Source organism: Poecilia latipinna, unplaced genomic scaffold (assembly GCF_001443285.1).
Source record: "Poecilia latipinna isolate Pla-1442-1.1 unplaced genomic scaffold, P_latipinna-1.0 Scaffold203, whole genome shotgun sequence".
NCBI classification, from domain to species: domain Eukaryota; kingdom Metazoa; phylum Chordata; class Actinopteri; order Cyprinodontiformes; family Poeciliidae; genus Poecilia; species Poecilia latipinna.
In genome coordinates this window covers 261,750-279,714 of record NW_015112819.1, presented here as the reverse complement: position 1 = coordinate 279,714, position 17,965 = coordinate 261,750, and the positions used below count along the sequence as shown (strand labels likewise).

Here is a 17,965-nt window from a genome sequence, read left to right as displayed (position 1 = left end):
AGTTCTGATGATTATGGCTTTTAGGCTAATGAACCCAAAATTCCGTTTACCTGAAAATTAGAATGCTAAGAGAAAATCATTGAGGGTTTTTAATACAGAACATGATGTCCTATGTAATCATTGGCAATACTGATGATGATGGTGTAAGCCACCAAAGGGTACTGCTAAAGTAGCTGACTGAACTGATCCAAAAGAACCGGTTTGTTCAGTCTTCCAAAGTTCTATTTTGAGATTTAAAAAAAAGTGAATCTTCCATGTCTGTTTGAAATCGAGGTCCCAGATTCTGGAGGAAGATTGGAGAGCTACATAATCCAAGTTCCCACAGTCTGAGGACTTGGGGACGTGTCATCTGCTGCTGTTGCTCCTCTGTGTTTTGTCAGAGCAGCTGTCTGCCGCAGTATTCAAGGCCCAATCCAGCCAAAAGTACCAGCGCTAAATAATAATCAGGATATTGCTGGGAATTGATTCGTCAGCAAACTGGACTGACCTAAACCTCACAGAAAATGTGTGGAGCATTGTGGAGAGGAGGATGAGTAGACACCAGATCCAACTCGAGAGACAATCAGAGCCACAAGCTGATCATCTCCGTTACACGCTGCATTGATGCTGCACTTCAAGCAGAAGGAGCCCCGAACAAGTAAGCGATGCTTGTTTTGGTGCAGCAAATATGTGCAGCGTTTCTGGATGTTGCCTGATGTGACTCTGAAAAGTAACATTTTAAGTTTCCTCAACTGTAAACCATAATTATCAAAAGTAACATTCGGACTAAAATACTGCAATAAAGTAACTTCTGGGTGATACAATGTTGAAATCTGCCTGTGTCTGTGCTGTTAGGCATTTACAAAAGGCGCTCAGATTCAGTCCGGTCTGTCTGCATAGACTGGTCTATAGATAATCCGTTCGTTGTTATGTAATATAGAACTAAACAGGATAAACCGACTGCTATCATGCAACTGCGCTTGATGTATCCATATAGAGAAGCAGATGTAAATCCTTCATTTGGGAAAGGGTTCAAAACGGACTGCAGGTTCTCTCCCCAGATTTGGTTATGTGATCATCAGTTTAAGCCCATAATCCCGTCTAATCGGGAATATTCCATGCGTGTGCCTCGGGAGTCTGCTGAATATGACACATTTCTATGCGGTTTGCAAAACATATTCGCCGTGTTCCCGATGTGTCGCTGTGTGTACGCACAGGAGGGTCAGCCATGGCTTTCGGCAGGAGAGTCTTCACTTTGAGCGCACAAAGATGCTCTGCTTGATTCCCCTGCTTCTGCTGCTGCTGCTGCCGCCGCTTCCGAGCATCATGTCGGACTTCAGGCAGTGTCCAAGCCCCTGCCTTTGCTACGAGTCCTCTGACCTGGTGGACTGCAGGTCTCAGGGCTTGGAGCAGGTCCCCCCCGGTGTCTCCCGCGGCACTTGGCTGCTGGATCTCAGTGGGAACAGGGTGAGAGAGGTGCGCAGTGATTCGTTCTTGGGACTGTGGTCGCTGAAGTTTCTGCTGATGTCCAACAACAGCATACATGCTGTGCATCCACAGGTATGGGAAAGCTCCCCCTCACCCCCCTTCTTCTTCTTTTTAAATGGGGTTGAGTCTACGCGTGTTTCTAAATTACAGTTTTAATTTGCAGTTTTGCGTAAAAGTGAAACAGTATTCTTTCAGAAAGTGAAACGGTCATTTTAGTGAGATTCCCTAAACGTAGAGTAAAAATATCTTTGACCAATTATGAATTAGAGAACATTTTGTAGGACATTCCAAACTTCTGCATCTATCTGTCGTTTTCAAAATTATTTAAATTGCATGTTTTATTAATCCACCCTGAAATGGTTTATATGTCACCCTTGTTGATGAATTGTCGATGAGTGAATGCAAATTCACACTGGGACTTTGTATGTAATTGTGTTGAATATTTACCAAACAGTTATTGTTTTCGAAAGAGACATCCAAATACCTAATTTTTTTTTGTTGTTGTTTTTTTCCACGTTGAATAAAACTGAGCAACACAGAAAAGTAACTACGTTCTTGTCTGTAGAGAAAATAGAGGATCTTTGCTAAAATATCTTTCTAATGGTCTGCTTTATTTATTTTGTTCAGCTTTCATTTTTATAAATAACACAAGTATGTAACACATTAAAATGATCATTTACCCTTTTTTTAATGGGAAGGGAAGAAAGTTATCCAAATACATTGTTTTCCAGACTGAATTATTATTTAAAATTTTATGGGAATATTGAGCTATTTGTCTTAATAACTATTATGCTTTTCTTCACTTTTTCCATAGTTAATTGTTTCCATTCTAATCTGCAACGTTTAACACATCTTATTGACATAAAATACAATTGGAAGATTCAATTATTCCAGTTATTTCAAAATTATGAAACTATATTATGTTATTTAGATTCATCAGACTCAGAGTGGATGGGATAATGAAAATGTAAAAAAAAATGTTTCTCATAAAAACAGAGATCAAGAAAAAAAAATTCAAAGCTTCAAGTTTATTGAATAGTATAAACTTGAAGCTGTATCCTACTTCAAGTTTACTGAAGCAGGGTACAGTTGTACTGTACAGTAAATGCACCGTACTGTACTGCCGCACTTCATCCTTCCACCCCACCTTCCTTTATTAAGGTTAGATACAGCACTCACCCACAATAGTTAGGCCAGGACATTACATTTCAGTTTGAAAACGGTTTCATTTTTTGAATGTAATACCTATGATGGACTTGTACTCTGAATCTTTGTACTCTGAATTTATTTGTGCTAAACAAACAAAAGAAGAAAAATGTGCTTACCAGTTCAGAGTGACCCTTTCTTACTGGCTGTCTGTGTTTCAGTCCCTTTCATCCCTGCAGTTTCTGGAGAAGCTGGACCTGAGCTTCAACCGACTGCGTTGGCTGCCTCAGGACTTCACTCTCCATCTGACCTCCCTCCAGGAGCTGCGGCTGGACCACAACCTGATGCAGCATGTCGACTCCTCCTCCCTGAGAAACTGCGACAACCTGAGGAAGCTCGACCTGAGCTACAACCGCATCCGAACGATAGACGCCAGGGCTTTCCACAGCCTCTCTCGACTGCGCCTCCTGCACTTGGAGGGAAACAGGCTGAACATACTCAAAGACGGGCTGCTGAGCCGCCAGCAGAGCCTGGAGGTTCTCCTGCTCGGCCACAACAACATCTCGGCGATCGAGGCCGAAGCTCTGGCCCCTCTCCGCGGTCTGACCCTGCTGGGCCTCCGCGGAAATCGGCTGCAGCACATCAAGTTCAAGACCTTCCTGAAGCTGCAGACCGTCAGCACCCACCTGCAGATGTCCCTCAACCCCTGGACCTGCGACTGCGACCTGCAGCGCGTCTTTGGTAAGATCCAGTACGTGCGACACCTGCATGTGGAGGACTACAAGGCCATCCTCTGCCACGCCCCTCCGCAGCAGGCCGGGAGCCCCCTCGCGTCCATGGACAGCCAGCTGTGCATGGCGGAGACAGCGTCGGTGCTGGTCATCACCATCACCGTGATGCTGGCAGTGATCGGTGCGCTGGTCAAAGCTGAGCGCAACCGCAAGAACAAACAAGCTGCAAGTGATGCAGAATCTGCAGACAAGTGACTGGTTAAAGGATGGAGCTCTGACACACACAGACGGCCTCCTGCAGACGCTACATGAAGCAGCCACTGGAGAAAGACCAAGCGGGTTTTTTTTTTTTTTTTTTTAGTTAGTGGAAAACAATCCAAAACTTTTTCATTATTTTCTGTCCTTTGACTAGTTTTACTGAAAGGCTTTCCACAATTGCTTGCAAAAATATTGAAACTTAAATGTTTTTCATATTGAATCATGTCATCAGCATAAATGTAAACATATTCCACTGGGCTTTTTATTGGCTAGACTAATCCAAAGTTGTGTTTTACTGTGGAATGGAAGGAAATCAATAGTTTTCCATTTTTTAATGTATATTAAAAAAAATTCACTAAAAGTTTGCTCTCATACCACTTTAAAAAAAAAAGTCCAACGCAACCACTTACTTCCAGACGTCGCCCAAGTAGCGAATAAATTTCATCTTGTGTTTAATGCAGTTTTGGAATAAATCCAGCTGATGTCATACCTTAAATCTGCAGCGGTCTCTTTGGTTTTTGTTGCTGTAATTATGCAATATTATGTGCGCAACATCTAGAATATTGCATAATTGCAACACAAGGAGAAAAGTTTTCATCCTTCAGTTTCTATTGGATGCAAAGCCAACACCTTTTATTAAAGAGCCTACAAAATTGTTTCCTCTTTTATGCCTTATAATCTTTAAAAGAAAAAAAAAATTTCATCTGACAGATCAAACAACAAAGAAAATCTGGTGCATTTTTGTAACAAATGCTTGTAGTTAATCTGTCCAACACGGTAAAGCAGCAGATAATACTATTGCTACATATAAATGATGTGCCCAGTATTTTGTAAGTTGATATTGTACTTTAAATTTATTAAAAAAACAAACATTTTTGTACATCTTAAAAGCAACATACCATTATAGAACAGTTTTCATTTACTTGAAAATTTTAAAACATGAATTGTGATATTCAGGGTTTCCCAGGGAAGTAAAAGCTCCCAGCAAATGCATAATACTCACTCATGTTGTAAAGTTTCAGAGCATAACAAAATGTAAACAAGAAACCAAATAAATAAAACCATTTGCTATTTAAAAAGTATAAAGGAAACGTGTTTTTCTTGTAGAAGGAAGGCAGCCATCTGGTAGCTAATGATGAACCGTCTGAGCTCTCACAAGCTGGGCGCTTTAAATCCTGAGGCGGGCAGCAGCTTCCGGCACAATCCAGCCACAACAATCTCATTCTGCACAGACGCTCCCATTTGTAAAAAAACTGTCTTTAAAAGCCAGAGAGTTCTACCCGTCGGTGGCCAGGATGAGCACGGCGCCGAAAATCCCCACGTTGTGGCCGATCAGCTTCATCTGGTTCCAGAACTCCACCTTGCGGTTGTTGTGCCAGTATCCGAGGTTTCCGTCGATGAGCAGGATGACCAGGGGAAGGATGGTGGTCAGGATCTGAGCGGCCATCCGGATGTAGTACCCGGTGAGGAAGGCCAGAGCAAGAACGCCAAACAGCACCTCTATCAGCATCAGAGTGAGCTCGCCCCCAGCAATGTGGTTCAGGTAGGCCTGTCTGTCCTCGTTACTGTGCCGCAACGAGTACACCTAGTGGAGAAAATGTGGAAGTGCAGGTAAGGTAACAGAAAAATAAAATAATAAAAAAAAAAAAGCCATGAAGCACATTCTTCTTCCAATCAAAGAGCCTCACCATGCAGATGAGATAGATTCCCACAAAGACCTGCCCAGTGGACTGCAGCGATCTGCTGCGGGCCTTCTGCCTGTAGACTTCCCCCGCTCCGCTGGCCAGGACCAGGAAGCCCCCGATGATGGCTAGCGCTCTGGAGTACATCCGGACCTGCAGCACAACAAGGATCGGTGTTGAATATGGAAATGTTCCTACACGTTCTGCAAGAAGATATTTAACAGTTTTCAAAACTCAGAGTATGCAGTCAATTTATGAGCTCAAGATTAAATATAGAACCTGCATGATGGGATCGTTAGACTGATGAAAGGTTAGACGTATGGACAAAAGGATAAATGGACATACTGATGGATAGATTGCCTGCTTAATCAATGGTTGAACAGAAGTATCAATGACCAGACGCATGCGTGGATGAATTGAAAAGATGATTGATCAAAATAAAAAGCGATTTGACTTAAGTTACAAAATCAGATCTTCTTTCCATATTGATCCTTCTCAAAGCTTGGCTCATTTTCTAATGAGTCCTTCCCAGATCATAGATCTGCTAGATGAATATGATCAAAACAGAAAGTGTAACTCAGTACAAATATATTTATACCATTTTTATGCCGATATTCAGCTCTACTGTTCTTTTAAATCGTTTGAGGCTGTACGATGTTATATGTATTCTGTTATAATTTCTTTAATGGTTTAATCTTGTCTTTTTTTTTAATACTTGTTTTCTACGTAAAGCATGTTGCGCTTTTTCACTTGCTTTGTGGATGAAGTTGACTCAACGCTGTAAATCAAGGAGCTTCACTCACCTTTAGCCAGTCCCCATAATGCACCTGCTCTCCGATGTAGGATGCATAAGTGCTGATGGCCAGCTGCATGGCGGCAGCCAGAGCAAACCACCTCCTCTTCACTCCAAATGACATGAAACTAGCGCAGAGGACGGCTACTCCCATGTCAATATACAAGTATGGTACATGGATGTCCGGTTTTCTGGAGAGGAAAGAGAATCAGGAGACTTAATATCTACGTTATGCTGTTTATTCAGTTGCTTTGTGACCTACTATATCTTATATTATTATATAGTGTGACTTCACATAACTGTATCTTTTACTTTTTAAAAGGCTACCGAGGGTTGAAACTGCTAATTAGCTTTCAAGTTAAAGGGGTTACTAGAGAGGGGCAGTAGTTGTTTTTCCTGAATGTAATACTGCCTTGTGTGCTTTATGTCTTGTTCCTAATTAATGGAATTCTGAATAATACCAATTATTCTAATAATGCTTTGGATGTAGGGCAGCATGTAGACATTAAAATTCCCCCTTTTCTTGTAGTTATAAAATAAACTAACGATAATTTTCTGACCGACTTCATTTGGAGTTTTCATTGTCTCTACAGCAAGTATATATATATTTTTCCACTGTGTGTAAGGACTCTATATAATAAAGGAAGCACATTTTTTTTCAATCATACTCTAATTTATTAAGACATACTTGCAAAAAACTTTTTAAGACTAAACTGAAGAAAGCTGTAATGAAACTGTACTGAGCACTGATAACCTGGCACCTAATAACCTAATGTAATTTACTCAAGCAGATTTAAAAAAGTTTAAGAGTATAAAGTTAAAACTCTGCTTAGTACGAACATGGCCTCCATTAGTGCCTTCTTATAGCATATAATTACAGGAGAAGTTGGAGGGGTGTGGATGTGTGGGGTTTCAGGAACCCAACCACACAGAGAAATGGAAGCACAGTCAGTTGGTGTAGGAAGTTGTCCAAGGATCTGTTGGGCTAAATTTTAAAGATTATTAAGTTAAATATAAACTGCTATTTGAACATAAAGGAACATTTAAAGCCAGCTTTTCAATTGTGCAAGTAAAATACAGCTCATTTAGATACTTGGTGTGCCACAAACAACGGAAAAGAGACATAAATTCGTGCACTGAATGTTTTTCTCTCTTCTAATATTTATCAACCGGGATTAGCTCCAGGTATTTATGAAGTCATAAAGTTGCTTTTTTCACAGAAGTTGCCTTGAACTGCCGTTAGCTCGCTCAGCTAAGGTTAGCTGGAAGCTCTGCGTCAAACTACACGCTACTTTTACCTCTTTGAGTCCGCTCTTTCAGCGAACAGCATCAGCATACTGAAGCAGTTCCAGAATCCGAACCGGGTCAGAATAAACGCCCCAAGTTGGCCGAGAAACCTTAACATCTGCTTCCTACTAGGACCTGCCATAGCTCCAGCTCATGTATCCCATCCGCCAGTCAACCTACCAGATACTTGAACTTCCGACCAATAAACACCCTGTACGTGTCAAATTAAAAGAATGTGGCTGTCCCACGTTGCTGCCAGTGAGCCAGCTGCTGCCATTCAAAGGGACACAGGAAAGCTTTTATTTTGAAGAAGCGGTCAAGTTCCCAGGTAAAGCGTTCTGATTGGCTAAGACTGTCTACATGTTGCGATATATATTGTAAAAAGAGACCTTGTCCGCCATCTAGAGGACAAATTTAATTATTAAATTTTTTACAACAGGTTAGTTATAGTTACTGATATACGATACTTACGAACTGAATTGGAAAAAAAAAAATCTAGTTTGATAATCAGTCAATAAATGGATAATTATAAAGACTTTATAATTCATTCGAAAGATTCAATGTATCAAATAAATAAATTAGCAAACATTAATAAATCCAGGACTCTGTAAGTCCAGGAAAATTCTGTAATCTGATAAATAAATAAATAAATAAATAAATAAATAAATAAATAAATAAATAAATAAATAAATCTCCATGTATATATAGACATGGTGATACAAATGTTCAAAATAATCATGTATATTTGTTTAATAACTACATCAATACAATAACAAAGAAAGGTTTCTTTTAGAAAGTTGCTGTTTCCCTTTATCCATAAAAGAAAGACAGCCCACTAGGTGCACAGTGACTCTGCCCACATTCATAAGAAGCATCTCCAACCCGGTAATCCATGTGACGTGTGTGGGGTTAATCCTGAGTACTAACCCAGATCCTGGAAATGACTTAGTGTGAGTCCTGCGGAAGGCTGAGCTGCTGATCACTGGCTTGTCATGTATCCCACATCAAATGTCATAACGAGGTGATGGCAAGAGAGTGCTGTAAATAAAAAAGAACAACAATAAAACCCATTTCATGTTTATGTATAGGATTTATGCTTTTCTGAAGACGTGCATAAAACAGAAGGTGGTAAATGTGCAAAGTAATCAATCAAACACTAAGAGGCCTTCTTTCCTTCCTTCCTTCCTTCCTTCCTTCCTTCCTTCCATCCATCCATCCATCCATCCATCCATCCATCCATCCATCCATCCATCCAGGGTGATTAGATACTCTATAACCATCTTCCACTGCAACTATACCTGCAACCTTTTCTGAGTCTACCTCTATCAATTTTGGAGATTCCGAGAACAAGAATTTAGCTCATTCTACTTTGCAAAAGAGATGAGCGTCCATTTCTTGGTGGATTTGTAATTTTTTCATTCTTTATTGTTAGATGGTAGATTGAAAAGCACTCTGCTAGGTATTCCTCTATGACAACTTAAGTACAGGTGATGCTGTGAATTCACTTTTTGAATGTCATATTCTCGCTTTCTGCGTGTAGCCGGTGAGGGGGCTCTTCCTGTTTCAGGATTTAAGTTCCTTGATTGTTTAATCTCATCACTGGGGATTGGTGACATCAGGTCCTCCAATCTGGTGGCGACCTCAAACGAAAGCCGGTGACGGGGATCAGCTGTAAATGAGGAGCAGTGGGACAGCACTGCTCAGTTAGTGGAGAGAGGCAGCCAGACGGCAGGAAGGCGCACAGTCAAGGAGCTCTTAGGAGCCAAAACATTTCTCTGAGCATTGGGGATCCCGCCATTCGACAGGTAAACACTCAAGAAACATTCATTTTGTTGCTTTTATTTGATTTAGGAAGTGAAAGACGAAAGGCTACCTGGACGAATCTACAGACACCACAAAAGAAAACCATTTAGGGAGTCGCTATTATCCTTGAAACCTTTGGAAGCCAGTACTTTGTTTTCTCTCCTCAGCCAGGATGGCTCGGGATATGTCAGACAAGGAAATCTTGAAAATGGAACTGGAACAATTGAAAAAGGAAGTGAGCACACCAAGAACAGCAGTGAGTATCTAATTCTAACAACCTTGCTCTCATGTAGCTGCTAAAGCTCGCTCTATCAATCCTAAACAAAAAAAACAAAACAAACAAAAAAAAAAAATCAAACAGTTTAATGTTATGTTGTTTTTGGCCACATGTTTACAGTGTCTCATATTTCCTCCTCAACAGGTGAGTGCAAATTGTGCTGACACAATTGCTTACGTTGAAGGACTCTTGCCAAGCGATCCGCTGATTAAGGGAGTTCCAGATGACAAGAACCCTTACAAGGGAGACAAAGGAGGCTGCACTGTAACATAGCACACAATCATCCAAGGAAGAGATTCTATTTCTGTCAGAGATGGTTTCTGTGTAGTGTTTTTTTGTTTTTCTGATTTAAATGTATAAATTAAAGAAACAGAAGGTGTATATCAGCGTTCCTATCAGCACTGTAGTTGTCAGCATGACAGTGGGTTTAATTTGTAAATAAATAAAAATAGATTTAAATATCTTCTGTCTGCTTTTATCACTGATGTTCAGGTCTTTTTTTATTTTTTTAACCTTTTCAGTTTATGCAAAGAAGCAGTGAAAACATGTTTACTGGTCAGTGTTTGCTGACCCATGTTACTGTGCATAACAGGGCAAAACCTCCAAAGCCTCCAAATGAATTTAACCTTAATAGGATTTTCTTTGGTTCAGCACGGTTGGTCAAGCCGGCCTGTTTACACAGAGTGGCTTCCTGTTTCAAAGTCTTTAAGCCTTTTTTCACTCTTCATTAGCTTCCAATCTGCTCGCTTCATCCAATTAGTTTCAGCCTGAGTCCTGAATAAACGGAATTTCTCTTTCCTTTGTAGCAAAAGAAATAATTTGTCTCTCTTTTAAGGACCATAACTAGAAGGACGATCAAAACTCAATGCATGCAGGATCACACAGGTTTAGCTTAATCAGGTACTTAGATTAAGTGAAAGTTTGTGACTTTATTCAACATAATGCACTACTAAGTATTCTATAAATAGAATAAAATGAATTATAGAATAGAATATTTACTTTAATAAAATTAAATACATACAATTTTATAACATCAACATCATGACAGATAATTTATGCCCCAAAACTTTATGAAATAAACAAAAAGTTGAGTAAGACAGGGGGTGTTTAGAATATTGCAAATACTACAATAAAAATAAAAACTGGGATAAAATAAAACAATTATTAGCATAAATGTCAAAGTAGGCAACGACATTGCCCCAAAAAGCCTGCAGCTGTGATTTGAACAAAAGTGATTCTATAATGTACAGACCCAGCAGGACTGAATACAAAACCTCATCACAGTCCTCAAACTATTTATTTTCTGTGTGTCTGAAAAGTATCCATTGCTTTGTTTTGTGCATGCAATTAAAATCTAAGTTGTGGCAAAATGTCGAAAATCTTGAATACTTTTGTCTCTACAGTGAAATGACACTCTTACAGGTATGGAAGGATTACTTATGAATTGTGTTTTCTCAATTTTCATAGGAGAAGTTTTTATTGCCAAGTTATTCAGGGTAAAGTCTATGTGTGACATTACCTGGATTCTGAAACCCACTGATCTAATCAGCTGCGCTGTTGTAATGACATGTATAAAGTCTGCAAACATCTGTAGAGGCAAATGATCTTAATTGCCTTATCAGATAAAAGCAATTTCACAAGGATTTTTCTAATCAATTCTGATTTCCTCCATGCTCTTTGAGTGTTCCAGTTATTCTTTTAAGCTAATCAACAAATAAACTGGAAAACATTAGTTTTAGTTATTGTACTGGTAAATGTGAATGTAAAAATATGCTTGTTAAAAAAAAAAAAAAAAAAAAAGCAAACATATGAGTTGCTGCCCAGTTTGGAGAATTTGGGGAACACAAGTAGAAATGTTTGCATGTGATCCATCAAATACTTTATCAAAATGTGGCCAAGCTGAAGGACAATCTAATGAAAAACATTCAGAAAAACAGAGTGAACATTATTTTATATTGCTCTGTACAGTTATTATTGAAGGTCTGTGTATGCTTTGTAATCATAAATAAGTGGGTCTTTCTTTGCTTTATCTTTACTGCTCTTTGTAACGCAGATAGTGTTTCGTATCAGTCCCCAGACCTTTGGCTCTTCTTTGGAGACTTCTGAACCATTTGTTGTGCAGTACAGCTGAGGACTCTGTCGGCGTATCTCATTTTACTCAAAAATGTGGCTGCTGATTCTTTTAGTCTGGTTGGTTATATGGGCCGGTGGCACCTACTGGTACCTATTCGGGAAGCCCAGTCCGTTCTCCCTGAAGTCTGTGAGACCCCCAGCACCCCGTGAGTTTGACCAGAAGAAGAGAGACAAAGTCATCAAACAAGGTAAAGCTAATGCAAATGTTGAATATGTCAGCATATTTCTCAGTAAATTTATTGGTAATAGACCTACTGATGTAAAGTAAAGTGTTATTTTATGAACCATGAGGGGGGCTGGTACCCATCTACAGTGGTCATAAACCACTGTCCATGGTATGTGCACCTTGGACAGGTCACCAGTTCATCCCAGGGGCACACAGTACAAAAAAAAATGCTAATACAATGTGGGAACTTAGAGAGACAGTTATGCTTTTTTAATTGTATGAGGAAGCCAAAGTGAATGAGAAGAACATGTAAAATCCATGCAGGCCCAGTTCTGCTCACTGCACCACTATGTACCCATTTACTGAATATCTTTGTTAGTATAGCTTCAAGGGATCTCCTGTTTTGGGAAAAACAAGTCTCGTAAATTGTTCAGAAGTGATTTTAATTCTGTTTTACCAAACAAGTTACCTTCAAACCAATCAGGAGCCTCAAATAGGAAGTCTGATCTTGATTTCTTTGAACAAATTATCAGCTATGTGCTAGCTGCCTGATTTTCTTCCTCTGAAACCAACTGCAAACCAAAAGTACTTTTAATCTGACAAACAAGCCCTGGATATTTTTATTTGCTGAATATGACTTCTTCAGAAGTGTGATTAAATCCATGGTGCTTAATTTATTTCCAATTGAAGCGAGTTTTATTTTCAGCCAGTACTTTCTGTGAGTTAGATTTTTTTTCCCCTTTTATTTCTCCTGAAACTGTTTTACTTATGCTATGACCACTATGGATTTGAACCAACACATGTGTATAAACACTTTCTTTGCGTACCATTTATCAAACTGGAGATCATATCTAAATTAGCAAAAGTGTGACTACATATTTATGGGTGTTTTATCTAAATCAGGTCGGAAATTGGAAATTTTGATAACAGGACCCCATATGCTGCATTGTCACATCTTCAGTATTTATGACCTGAAAGCCAACCTTCAGACTGCGCTCTGAAAAACAGTTATGTAACTCGTACTGATGTGTCAATCTCAACACTTTTGTAAGATTACAGAGTGGAACAAAACCTGATAACTAAAGACATTCCTGCGTGTTGCTGTCCAGGTTTCAGTGTCGACAAAGTGCCCCAGAACCTGGATGTGATTGTAATCGGAAGTGGAATCGGTGGACTGTCAGCCGCCGCCACGCTTGCTAAAGCAGGAAAGAAGGTTCTGGTCCTGGAACAGCATGACCAGGCTGGAGGCTGCTGCCACACTTACATAGAGAAGGGCTTTGAGTTTGATGTTGGTAAGGAATCTTTCCATATAATTTCAAAACAGCTTCAGGTCTGATTGTGGTTGTCGATTAAAGGAAAGCCAGATCTCTGTGTTCTCCAACTGTGTCATAAAAAGAAGAATTAAACTTAATGCAAAATGTCTCAAAAGCCACATATACAATTAACGTGTTTACTGGAATCGTAGTAAAATACACTAAGATTCCAGGTGACAGGACAGGACAAAACCAAATAGTACAGAATTGTGGAACTAAACAAAAAGCAGAATCTGATTTTCAAAACTTTTCAGCTCACAAAACTTGCAAAGTGCAAAGCATTAGTATTCAATCCCAGTTTGTCAATAATTTGAGGTATGTCTACAAGTGCTTTGTATAGAAACTGATGTTTTTCGCTCATTCTACTATGCAAAATTGAAAAGCCTCCCAACCTCAATCAGATCAGGTGAAAAGCATCTGTGAACTTCAGTTTTCAAATTTTGCCATAGATTCTCAGTTGAGTTTACATCTGGACCTTGACTAGGACATTCTAACACACAAATATACCCAAAATAATAACCTGCTAACCACCAGAATAAGTTTGTTTTAAGGTGTCCTTAAGTCATACAATTTTTAAGCTGCCACTTTTCTAACTTCCTTTAGAAAAAAAAATATTTTTTCTGTTCATGTACAATGGATGATTCAGTTCCATTTGCATAATTTTTTTCTCTTGCATAATTTGTTTCTCTCATGTTCTTTGTTGGCACTTGAGTAAAATTAGTTGAGGACCTTGTCTGTCACTCTTCATCTTCAGGTCTTCATTACATCGGTCAAGTCCATGAAAACAGTATGCTTCGAATTGCCTTTGACCAGATCACTGAGGGTCAGCTGGAGTTCCAGGAGCTGCAGCCGCATGTCGACACTGTCCAAATCGGCAGTGGTGATGAGAGGCGGGAGTACAAGATTTTCACTGGAAAACATGAAATGAAAGCCCGCCTGATCGAGCAATTTCCAAACGAGACAGAGGCCATTGAGAAATTCTTCAAAATCATGAAGGTATTGATTATGGTAAAGCAATCTAACATTTTGTGTTTTAAAGAGTCTAATAAATGTCTTTCATGTTGCAACAGCTCTCAGCTAAGAAAACCCACTACCTGGCAACCATGAAGCTGATTCCTCAGTGGGTCTCTTTGCTTCTGCTGAAGTCAGGCATTGCAGATCTCATCTCTCCAGTCTTCCGTCTATCTGGCACACCAGCGACTGGCTACATGGACACCCTGACCAAAAACAAAGACCTCCAAGTCATCTTTTCTTACTTTTTCTATGGTGTGTCTCAAAGTCAGCGTTCAAAGTTTATTAAAAGGGAATATCAATCATAAGTCCTTGAAATTTACTCCCTAGAATGCTATTCACGTCCCCTTTAGGTGTGCCTCCAAAGGAATCCAGCATTTTGATCAACGCCCTCCTGATGCATCACTACAAACGAGGTGCCTACTACCCAAAAGGTGGATCCAGTGAGATCGCCTTCCACATCATCAGAACTATTCAGAAATATGGAGGGAGCTGCCTGGTCAGAGCTCCTGTCTCTCAGATCCTGGTTGATGAGAAGGGCGCGGCCTATGGTGAGAAGTGAAACCAGATCGTTTCCGCTCGCTGAAGGTCAAGACTTTACTTTCAGTCTGTGTTTGGTAGGTGTGAAGGTGAAGAAAGGCCAGGAGGAAGTTGAGGTCCACGCACCTGTGGTGGTTTCAAACTGTGGCGTCTTTACCACTTTCCAAAAACTCCTACCACCTGAGATTCGCGTCAGACATGGTCAGTATGCCGAGGAACTGCTTCGACCCAAAGTAAAGGTGGGATGCAAAGATATTCTAAGTTGTTTATAAAGGTTCCACTTCGTAGATATTCAGGAAAGACTGAGCATGATGAGACATGGCAGAGGATCAATGTTGATCTTTTCTGGCTTTGATGGAACTGCAGAGGACCTGGGTCTTGTCTCTACAAATTTCTGGCTCTTCAAAGACAACGACATGGATAAGTCGTGAGTAGAAGAAATCAAATAAGGCATAGGACTTGAACGTATTTGCCACAAGAGGGTGCTATTGCATAAAGAGAAACTAGAAAACTTGGTCACACAGAGTGCTGCAGTGTGAAACTCGTTATACCCTTCACCCGTGAACTTTTTAAAAATGTTGTCACATACCACAAACTTTGATGTATTTTAATGGGATCTTCTCTGTGACAGACTGACACAAAGTAGTGCATAATTGCAAAGTGGAAGAAAAGGAGACGTGGCTCTCAAAGTCTACAACAAAGTCTGAAAAGTTTGGCCTGTATTTGTATGCAGCCCCCTTGAGTAAGTCAGTAAAATAAACATCAAAAATGTTATTATCGATTTTGTAGGATGGAGGACTTTTTTGCATTGAGCAAAGAGGAAGCACCTGATAACATCCCGATGATGTTCATCACAGTACCCTCTGCAAAAGATCCTGAAGCCAATATACGTCATCCAGGTAAATAAAGTTGCTTCATTCCTGATTTTGACACCAAAAATGGCGACAGGAATCTTTTTTCTGTTCTTAAATCTGACTCAAAATAACAAACACGTGCTGTCTGTTATGCTTCCAGGAAAGTCTTGTATGACAATACTGACCATGGTCAAATATGAATGGTTTGAAGAGTGGAAGGACACTACCGTGCGCAGAAGAGGTGATGACTACTACAACTACAAAATGAGATTCACAAAGAACCTCTTTGACTGGGCCTGTACTCTGTTTCCTAAAATCAAAGACAAGGTAAAATCTATCAAAATATGTATATATAGAAACATTTTCCTTATGGGTAATTGAATGTTCAAGTCATTTAAAACAACATAATCTTTTTGACATTAATTTGGAAAAACTGTTCTTCAGCTTGTTTTCCAAGATGTGGCAACTCCGCTGACCAACATGCACTACCTGGGTGCTCAGCGTGGAGCCATGTACTCTGCCGAACACAACGTGGAGCGTTTCTATGCTGAGGCTGTAGCCAGGAACAGAAGCAGCACTCCTGTTAAGAACCTCTACATCTCAGGTGTGGAAAATGTTCCAGCCTCTTCCTTTGAGTATTTGTCACAGACAGAGAAATCTCTTTTTAAATTGTAACATACTGAAATAGACAGTGTGTAGGGAGTTTTGTTGTGAACTGACTTCATCAGTGAATGGTTTGCTGTTATATTAGGGTTTGTTATACACAAGAAAAGCAGAAAAATAAAGCGTCTTTTTTTCTCTCTCTCTCTTTCTTTCAGGCCAAGATGTGTTCAGCTGTGGGATTGCTGGCGCTCTGCATGGAGGACTCCTCTGCGCCTCCACTGTGCTGGATCAAATCGTCTACATCAACCTACTCATCCTCAAAAAGAAGCTGAAGAGAAAGAAAGCCAGAGAGCTGGCCCAGCTGGCTAAGAAGAAACTGTAAGGAGACTGCTGCTCACTACCGCCCCCGCAGGATGATAATGAAAGTGCGAAAACTTGGTGGAGAAAGACTTGCCAATAGGTTGATGTAGCTACTGTACAGTGTATGATTTCGAGGAGGCAGATGTGATTTCATATTTGTACTTTGTTTAATGTGAATTATTATTATTATTATTATTATTATTATTATTATTATTATTAATATGTAGACGGTCTCACTTTCTCTAAGTGTGGAAATATTGATATGAAAAGATGGAGAATTGGATCAGCTGCATGGAAAATGTTATGAATTTTCTGTTGTCGTTTGGATCTTACTTGTAAACTATTATGATATAAAAGAGCTTGGACATTGAATTATGTTTTATACCTATCTTCTGAAATTTAGGCTGGTCTTAATAGGAATAAAACTTTCTTTTAAAGTGGTAGTTCAGATATTATGAATAATAATTATGTGAGAGGTGATGACCGTATATTGACATATTTTGCCTGCAGAAGATAACTGTTAGCATCATCACTTTGATTAAACAGAATTCCAAACAATTTTTGTCTCTTTTTCCTGTCAACATAAAACAACAACATTCTCAAAAATGCAAGAGCTGGTGATGTAAATGGCACTCTACCAACCCAGAACCCACAGTTAGACTTGGATTAGACAATTGTCTACCTAGAATACATTATTCTTTGAAAAGTAACAGAACTCAGTGCTCTTTCCAAATGTACTTTGATTGATTGAACTATTAGTTCTCCATTGTGACTAAAAAATGATAAACCATAACATTGAGCTGTCAGCTTGGGACTTTGAGTTCAGTTGCGTTAGGGTTATGTAGAAGGATGTTGATCAGTAAAACAGCAACAAACTCGAGTTTGAATGACCAAAAAAAAAAGAAAAAAAAAAACAATATTAAAGTTATGGACCAGTTTGGTTAGGTGAACACATTTCTTTGTTGTAAATATATATTTTTTTGTTACCTTTTTGTAAACACAGGTTGGGGCTTTGCTCTGTATCTTGTACACATTAGATGGTACAAACAAAAATAGCATAACCACATTTTGAAAATAATTTAATCAGAAGCTCTTTGGCTAAAATTCTAACGTTGAACTAAAATATTTTAATGAATTTTTTATAATATTTCAGTCAAATTGGGCTTATAAATGTCTGATGCCATGCATGTCAAAAAATAAATAAAGTAAATACTACCTAAGTGAGCCTTTAGAAGATTTAGCTAGTATCTGATACTGGTGAAATGAGGTTTCACGGCTCCTTTGGGTTTAGTTCCCACCCTTGTTTTCCTGACCTGACTCGTACCCCCGTTTGTTGTTTGGGCAACCGCTGGAATCAAACGTGCGAAGTGAAACCTCAGATTTCCTGCACTAAGTGAACATTTCCTCAGCAAATGTTGGGCAGGTTGGCCGACAAATTGAGGTCTGTAGGGAATGACTGAGGGGACGTGAGGGGATGAATGGACCCTCTGTCCAGGCGAACGGTGGGATGCCGGTGCCTCTCCAGCTCTGTTAGCTCTCAT

At 39.5% G+C, this 17,965-nt stretch overlaps 4 protein-coding genes across 5 annotated transcripts; 3 read left to right on the top strand and 1 right to left on the bottom strand.

The window, feature by feature from the left end:
* Positions 1–6: 6 nt before the first annotated feature.
* LOC106946744 (leucine-rich repeat-containing protein 17) lies at positions 7–3,943 on the top strand. Of its 2 annotated transcripts, XM_015031340.1 has the most exons (3): positions 7–637; positions 1,197–1,539; positions 2,835–3,943. In XM_015031340.1, exons 2-3 carry the CDS (start codon positions 1,249–1,251, stop codon positions 3,597–3,599), a joined length of 1,056 nt encoding a protein of 351 aa, XP_014886826.1. In that variant the 5' UTR covers positions 7–637; positions 1,197–1,248; the 3' UTR covers positions 3,600–3,943. The 2 variants fall into 2 exon arrangements, with proteins under 2 accessions (XP_014886826.1, XP_014886824.1); XM_015031338.1 differs by having other exon boundaries at positions 7–1,539.
* Positions 3,944–4,428: 485 nt separating this feature from the next.
* On the bottom strand, positions 4,429–7,570 carry tmem101 (transmembrane protein 101). The gene is made up of 4 exons (XM_015031341.1): positions 7,376–7,570; positions 6,088–6,268; positions 5,291–5,437; positions 4,429–5,187 (listed from the first exon to the last, which is right to left on the bottom strand). The coding sequence occupies exons 1-4, from the start codon at positions 7,504–7,506 to the stop codon at positions 4,879–4,881; spliced, it is 768 nt and encodes a 255-aa protein (XP_014886827.1). The 5' UTR covers positions 7,507–7,570; the 3' UTR covers positions 4,429–4,878.
* Positions 7,571–9,036: 1,466 nt separating this feature from the next.
* On the top strand, positions 9,037–9,799 carry gngt2b (guanine nucleotide binding protein (G protein), gamma transducing activity polypeptide 2b). The gene is made up of 3 exons (XM_015031322.1): positions 9,037–9,169; positions 9,335–9,423; positions 9,589–9,799. The coding sequence occupies exons 2-3, from the start codon at positions 9,340–9,342 to the stop codon at positions 9,715–9,717; spliced, it is 213 nt and encodes a 70-aa protein (XP_014886808.1). The 5' UTR covers positions 9,037–9,169; positions 9,335–9,339; the 3' UTR covers positions 9,718–9,799.
* A 1,473-nt stretch (positions 9,800–11,272) lies between these two features.
* On the top strand, positions 11,273–16,982 carry LOC106946743 (putative all-trans-retinol 13,14-reductase). The gene is made up of 11 exons (XM_015031337.1): positions 11,273–11,765; positions 12,853–13,035; positions 13,811–14,052; positions 14,127–14,322; positions 14,421–14,618; positions 14,689–14,808; positions 14,896–15,034; positions 15,397–15,506; positions 15,622–15,788; positions 15,906–16,065; positions 16,280–16,982. Exons 1-11 carry the CDS (start codon positions 11,609–11,611, stop codon positions 16,444–16,446), a joined length of 1,839 nt encoding a protein of 612 aa, XP_014886823.1. The 5' UTR covers positions 11,273–11,608; the 3' UTR covers positions 16,447–16,982.
* Positions 16,983–17,965: the final 983 nt, after the last annotated feature.